We start from the raw sequence: 7,510 nt of genomic DNA, 5'->3' as shown, positions 1-7,510 counted from the left end.
CAAAATTCTCATCAAAATGACATTTTTTCTCGGTGAAAATGAAACGCTAAAAATGTGGTCTGAACACAAAAAGTGCTCAAAATAACGTTTTTTATTAGTTCCCGTCAAAATTTAATCGAAAAAACTTTTAGATTTTTTAAAAGAATTTTCACCTCCCATAAGGGGTATTTTAGACGGTAGGGGGCGGAGCCAAATGAAATATGGACCAATGCGTTATTAGTTGTCTGGGTACCTACTATGCATAATACCAACCCATAAAAACCGGTTTGACTTTTTTCTGTACATCGCCATGCCCGAGTTTCACAGAGAGTGTGTCTTAATATACTTTTGAGCGGTACTGTAGATCTCGTTGAGATCTACATTTTCGTATATTTTTCAGCTCGTAAAATCAGTTTTAAACAGAGTTACACGCCAGCCCGTTTCGGCCTAGTTGGCTAGCATGAAGTAAACCTGAATCCTTCTCGCTACAGCTGAAAATTATAATCACCTGCGAGGTATGGGTATTAGATGGCTGGTTTTCCACATGAATTACTTTATTCAGAAATCAAATGTCAAAGAATCAATAGGTGAAATTTTGTCTAGTGAAAACTTTCGAATTCTTAATGAAGCATAGAGAAATTAGGATAAATGATTAATTGCAGCAAAAACATGTCTGATATAATTTGGGATTTGTTGAGATGTTGAAGATAATTGAATATATATTTATAGGTTGTTTGATGTAACTAATTGGACAAGGAAAACCGGATGAATAATTTATTTCGGGCAGTTTTTTGAGGCACGTTTCATATACATATTTACAGAACATACATATACACAGACATTCTCAATAGAGCGGACTTCAACATTTCAATCGTATCATTTGTCGATCTAGAAGGTCTTGAAAATCATTCGCAGATCCAGGAGAACACGTGGAACTTATCACAGATTTCACACAGCTACCATCCGATTTCAGCATTTGGCAACGCTGAGACCCATCAAGCTGAAACGAAAATTTCCATAAAATCATGATCAGTTAATCCTGTTCTTACCATAAAATAAGGAGAATTGACCAGATAGTGTTGTACACATGGATCCTGTTGATTCTTGTCAATTTTCACTGCGCATTCGTGAAAATTTCCAGTGAGAAAGCCATAGGAATCACAAAAATCATCGAGCCAGAGGATATCGTCATCTTCGAAAACTGAACAATGATCGAGGAGGTGGAGACAGTTCTGGAAATGAATATTTTCTATGGCTGAGAGTTCTAATGATGTCTGGGTATTACACCGTCTTAAGACATTACACATTCTGGATTGGAAAAATAATTAATTGATGTCTCGGGATAGAGATTTCTGAAACTGTGAAGAAATACCTCAAGAAAAGTTGCATACTCGAATAAAACGTTTTCAAGTATTCTAGTAGGTATACAACAGAGCTGTGCGGAAGTAAAATTTTCGAAAAAGAAAGTCGGAAGTAACTTTTTGAAAAAGGAAGAAGGAATAAGGAAGTCGGAAGTTTGGTTCCGAACTCGGAAGTCGGAAGATAATTTTGAAAATGACAAATTTGAGTAAATTTTTTTCTAGTCATCACTGAAAACGAATTTTGGCGTTGTTTTCATACAAAATTTCATCCTAAAACACCAAAATTCCGCCGAAATTCCGTCGAAAATTCCAAATTTTTTGTAAACTTTTTACACGGAAGTCGGAAGCGGGAAGTCGGAAGTAAATTTTCTAAAAAGGAAGTCGGAAGAGGGGAGAAGGAAGTTAAAAAAAGCCAGGAAGAAGGAAGAAGGAAATCGAAGGAAGGAATTCCGCACAGCTCTGGTATACAATTTTTCTAAATTATAATAGGTAGTTTTGATTTGTATCAGTTCTACTCAGGAGTAGCACCAACTAGTTGTCACAACTACAGTACTGCTCTAAAGATTGTTTTCAGTGAAAAATGCTCAACCTTGACAGTGTATTTCGTTGTCACCTGATTGTCCAACAAATTGTATTTTTAATGGGTTAGATATATCAAAAATAGCGCATATTTTTTGTAGTTGATCATTTTTGTAGGGACACTACCATGAAAGTTACAAGTAATTAAACAAAGCAATTTCTCCCTGAAACCGACCAATTCCAGCGTGAATTAGCAACATTTTGGAGCTGTTCACAAAAATGGTCAACTACAAAAATGATGACAGCCAAAGTTGATAACCGTTTCAGCGGTACTGTACATGAATGTCTTTGACCTGTTTCATTTCTTTCACTTACCATCGCATCATCACATTTCGCATTCAATTCTTTCGAGACATTCGGTTCCAACCATTTGTTCCCATCCACTCTTACTTGCGTATCTTGAAAATCATGCACCGTTTTCGTACACTTTCGAATTTCTTGCCTAACCAAATCGCTCCGACAATTCACCGAATATCCAGAGCAACAAGGAATCAGAGTCATTATAATAGTGACGAATTCGAAATAATTGTTGTAGTACATGTTTATTTTCAAAACAAAAAAAATACCAGAAATGTGAGTACTTGGATATTTTTAAAGGAAGCCGGGGAGTGCCAGATGGGTTGACAAATATTTACAATGTCGTGGGATGGGGAAGAGGATGAGTTGACAATATAACATACATCAGTTTCTAATCAAAATGAGACCAGAATCGATGTGAGAAGTTAGCATTTGTGCATTTTCAGCTCGAGATTGAAGTTCTGAAAATTGAAAAATTGAGTGTCTCATGAATGATAAAATGTTGATGATTGTTGGCTTATAGGAATAATTAAAACCTAGAAATAAGTTTTTGATAATTTTGCTGCTCAGCAGAGACGCAGAGAAGCTAGAGCGTCTGTCTGTCTGCGCTCACCCACTTTCTCACCCCAGCTCTAACACTCTAACTCGCCGATTGTTGACGCCGTCCACTTGACTATATTAGAAAGTATAAAATCTGTAGAATTTCACTATAATAGTTTCCATATGGCCTGGAAATTCCAGTTCCATTATTGAATTTCTAGTCCATTGTAGTTTGTTCAACCTCTCCCTGAACTCTTGTTCTACATGAACTCCAACATGGTTTTGAGTTGGTCTTGTTGTATAAACAACGAAAAAGTGGTAGGGTCAAAAAGATTATGATCGGTGAAGTCAGGTCGGAAGCCAAGGAACAAAGTAACAGGTTGGGTAATTGTGCAAGAGGAAAAGGCTAGACAGGCTGTGTACGAAAAGATGTATACTACAGTACCACTCAAAAAGTTATCAACGTTGACAATGTATTTCACCTCATTGACCGACAGATTTTATTTTGTATGAGTTGGACAGAGTAAAAATAACAAAGCATTTTTGTAGTTGAACAACTTTTGTAGGGACACTATCTTGAAAGTTACATATCGAAAAAGAAATTTTTCCTCAAATCGACTCATTTCGGTGCAAAATAGGGTGAACTTTGAGCTGTCGTTTTAAAATGACCATAACTCTCTAGGGAGTGTTCGTACAAAAAAGTTGTCAACTACAAAAATGAAGCTCTACCTTTGTTCTGTATGGCATATAACTTACTTTGGGGGACAATCAGTGATACCGTACACCCTCTTAAAGTTAGTCATTTTCAACTGCAACAAGCCAAGTTGTATATTTTACTGCATGGTACTGTAGGTAGGAAATTTGTCTATTTATGGAAATTGGAAATTTGTCTATTTTCTTTTGACACTTTCCATCGAAAACTGATGACTCAACCAATGTACCGCTTCGTAACTACGCCATGTCGGAACTATGAAAAAACACAAATTCTCGTCTCTCCTAGATTTTCATGAGAACAAAAACCGCCAACCCTTCCAATATTTTGAGACATTGTAAAACTTCATGACTGCGAAACGTCTCTGCGCCGTCCAATGCACCATCCGCTTGGTGTCAAATGCCCCCCAAGTCAGACTCCCAAACCGTTAGTAATCACTGTTTTCTCCAACGAAACTTATTCTTCATCTAGATTAACATTTCCTATCCGTGCGGTGTAATAACTCTTCCGTCCTTTGTCGGTACTCATAATTTTCTTAAGACTCAACTTTTTTTGTAACTTTTTGGGATTAAATTCTTCCAAAACAAAGTAACTCTTCTATTTCAAATCTAAAAAAAAAACTCTAACCTCCTCAAAAATCTCCTTAAATTTCTCGCCGCACGTCTTCTCCACTTCTCCGACAGCACAGTCCTTGTGTTCTTTCAAATCTTGGCATTTCTCGTCGGTTGTTTTCTAAAATACATACACGATGAGTGAATAAGGGAAACACAAAAATAGAAAGATTCGGATCTCACCTTCAAAGATTTCGGTCCGAAAACTTCATTGACACACTTCAAATTTTCCAGTTTTGGAACACATTCAGTGAATTTATCAATAATAAAATTGAATCGGGAGCATAGGACGTCGAGCTCATTGGTGACTTCTTCAGGGAAGTCTGTGCAACTTGTTCGGACTGATTTGAAGCAGTTCTAAAAGAGTACTGTAGGAGTACGGTAGCTCAAGGATACGGTAGCTACTAACCTGTGTCCCCTCACACTTTTCTCTGAACTCTTTCTTCTCTATGTCTGAAAACTTGAAGTCCTTCTCTGCCCATACTGAGATTTTCTGTACGGTTGAGGTCAGATCCTGAACAATTTTTTTGGGGACTAGGAATACACTTCGGCCACGTCCTTACCTTCACACAAACCCCCAACTTCTCCACCTTATCCTCTGTGCATCCTGGTTTAGTTGGGGCACTCTCTATCATAGAAGTGTAGGTCAAAACAGTCAAAATAAAATATTTCATTTCTGGAAGAAGAAGCTGCTAGCAATGAATGAATAGGAAGCAAAGCAACAGAGACAAAATTGCGACTATCTAGAAAATAGGCGAATAACAGATGTAATCTGTTTGACCAAGCAAGAAACTTGATGGTGAAAAAAGGGAGAAAAAAAGGAAAAGAAGAGAAAAGAAGACATTGAATCCAGTTTGGTGAATCGAAACACATGTAGACAGACTTCCTTGATTTTAGCAGTCGTTGAGAGTTTGTTCCGTGTTCAGGTGCTGAAGACAGGGATACGGTATTGGTTAGAGATCGATGGTGACAAAGATACCCGAAAAACCTTTTTCTTTCCCAAATTACAAAAATGCGGAAAAGAAGGAAAATGAGATTATCTACTATATTCTGTGTTGAATGGCCCAGTTGATTCAGAATCCACAACTTTTGATTCAGAATCTCTTTTTCTTCCCCGAATTTTGAGAAATCCGAAAATCATTTTTTTCTTCCCCAAAATTTCAAAATCTGGGGAAGAAAAAAGAAGAATGAGAAAAAGAGATTTTTATTCTTAGTGACCCTCTCACTTACCTTCTCCAACACATCAGCCATTGTCTTGGTACAAGTTTTCGTGACACTCTCCAAAATGCATTTCTTGTTATTTTTCATAATTCCACACTTCTCAGCTTGCGGTTTTTCAAAGAAAAGAATACTGAAGAACTCATTGGCACACGGTGAACTTCCAGATATTTGACTGATCTGTAACATGTCTATAGATTTGAGAGACCATTTGAACTCTTTTACTTTGCCGGCACATTTTGAAAATTCGCCACTGAAGAAATAGATTCGACGGCACCAAATCTGAAAGTGTTCGGGTGAGGGAAGTGGGAGTTTGCAGTCGGAGGGAGATGGTTGGAAGCATTTCTGAGATTTCTTTAAAATTATTAAAACAAGAGATTTGGAGATTCTTACGGGGATGAGTGTGCATTCAGTCTTCAGTTTGTCGGTGAGTTGGACGTTGTTGGACGGGAAGTTTGCAGATTCCCAGTTACGGTAGTTACCGTTAAAGTCGATGTGCTTCTGGGAGGATAACTTTAAGGATGAATAGAAAAAATGTAGAGCTTTATTTTTGCAATCGGAAATTTTGGAATCTCTTTCGCTTTTCGAACAGCCATATCTCTTCAACCGTTAACGCTATTAAAAAAATATATGCTGATAAAATGTGCAAAATTTTACGCTTTGCTAGTTGACTACTTTTTGAAGTTCTTGATATATGGTAGACACAAGTAAACTTCATGAGATTCCGGACTAAGCTCTTGATATTAACTCGAGAATACTTATTAGACAACTAGGATTCCAATTCTGTAACTAAAACATGCTCAAAATCAAGTGAAAGCTCGGCGAAATGCGTTCGTCCCAATAAAGATGACCAGAGCTCAGAGTAGAGCATTTCACCTAGATTCTACTTTGTTCCAAGCTCGATTAAGCTGAACCTGACCACAAAAATGATTAAAAAATTCTGTGCAGTCGGTGTTCGGTGTCTGCCCACAATCGGCGCTACAGTAACCAAAAAAGCACAATCTCTAGGAATTGTGCAGAAGTGGAGTTATCGTTTCATAGTTAGAAAAGAAATCCGAATACCGTAATACTCGAATCCCCCCAACACACTCACCATCGCACACTTCTCCAAATTTGAATCCGGTCTACACGGATCCATAGTCTCGAATCCGAAGTTTATGATTGCGAGACGAATAATAAACAAGAGAGGAATCAGTACAATAGTTGACTTCGCAGCTATCCAGAATATATTCGACCACTTCATCTTGCTCACTTGTCTCACAGAATGAAGAGAATGGTGTCTCGCCCGGGGTTTGGCGGTCCAAAAAGAATGGGGGAAGGAATGAAGAAAGAATGACTCCGGTGCAAAAAAGGATGTGGCGTCGGGAAATGGGAGGGGACGAGGGAAGGGATTGAGTTGATGAGAAATGAGGGCCATTAAGGAACTCTCTTACTATTCAGTGACGTGGCAAATGTGTTGTACGTCTTATTCTACTTTTTGGACGGGGGCGGAGTCATTGCAGATTTTGGAATATCTGGGGGAGTCGAGCTTCCAAGTAGGCCGGAAGAGAAGTTTTCAGAAGTGAAGAGGGAGGTAGAGAACCTGAATTCGAATCGCTGAAATCGGAAGTTGTCAGTCAGAATTTCACGCAGCTCTTCAGCATTCTTTTCAGAAAAAACAACGATTGAGATGGTTAGATCTTCTGGAATAGTTTCAATTAGGTTAGAACTTCTGGAATAATTGTTGAAAATCACCCAGAACCCGACGTATATCATTGGAAACCGGAGAAAACACTTTTTTCTATTACATATGAACATTTTCCCTCGAAGCCAGGTAATATCGTTCTAACAAACTGACAGAAATGTAGTGATTTTTCAGTAGTTCTAAGTTTAATTCCGTGGCTCTCTCAAGCTACAGTACCGGCCAAAATAATATCATGTTTTGCCTTTTTCAGTTGAAAATGTCGAATTTTGAGAGGGTGTCATAGTAAAACAATTTCTCCCACAAAAAAAACTTTTTTGGATCAAACAAACCAAAAGTACTGCTCCGTTTATTCAGTTGACAACTTTTTTGTACGGGCACTCATTTGTGAGAGAAATTACTTTGTCGAGATGTAACATGCTAGGAAGTGTTCGTACAAAACAGTTGTCAACCACGAAAATGAAGTTCTACTCTTGGTCTGTTTGAAAGTTATTTTGTGGGGCATTCAGAATTACCATTACACACTCTCCAA

General features: G+C 37.9%; 2 protein-coding genes across 2 annotated transcripts; both read right to left on the bottom strand.

Annotated features, from left to right (window-relative positions):
* Positions 1–838: 838 nt before the first annotated feature.
* GCK72_020381 (uncharacterized protein) lies at positions 839–2,420 on the bottom strand (the record flags this gene model as incomplete). Its single annotated transcript, XM_003116391.2, has 3 exons — positions 839–979; positions 1,029–1,211; positions 2,235–2,420. The coding sequence occupies 3 exons, from the start codon at positions 2,418–2,420 to the stop codon at positions 839–841; spliced, it is 510 nt and encodes a 169-aa protein (XP_003116439.2).
* Positions 2,421–4,065: 1,645 nt separating this feature from the next.
* On the bottom strand, positions 4,066–6,540 carry GCK72_020380 (uncharacterized protein; the record flags this gene model as incomplete). Its single annotated transcript, XM_053733545.1, has 7 exons — positions 4,066–4,200; positions 4,263–4,436; positions 4,489–4,593; positions 4,643–4,755; positions 5,306–5,642; positions 5,691–5,798; positions 6,391–6,540. The coding sequence occupies 7 exons, from the start codon at positions 6,538–6,540 to the stop codon at positions 4,066–4,068; spliced, it is 1,122 nt and encodes a 373-aa protein (XP_053582458.1).
* Between the last annotated feature and the right edge of the window lie 970 nt (positions 6,541–7,510).

The sequence above is a fragment of the Caenorhabditis remanei genome, chromosome V (genome assembly GCF_010183535.1).
Source record: "Caenorhabditis remanei strain PX506 chromosome V, whole genome shotgun sequence".
In the NCBI taxonomy this organism is placed as follows: domain Eukaryota; kingdom Metazoa; phylum Nematoda; class Chromadorea; order Rhabditida; family Rhabditidae; genus Caenorhabditis; species Caenorhabditis remanei.
This window is presented reverse-complemented; position numbering and strand designations above follow the sequence as displayed.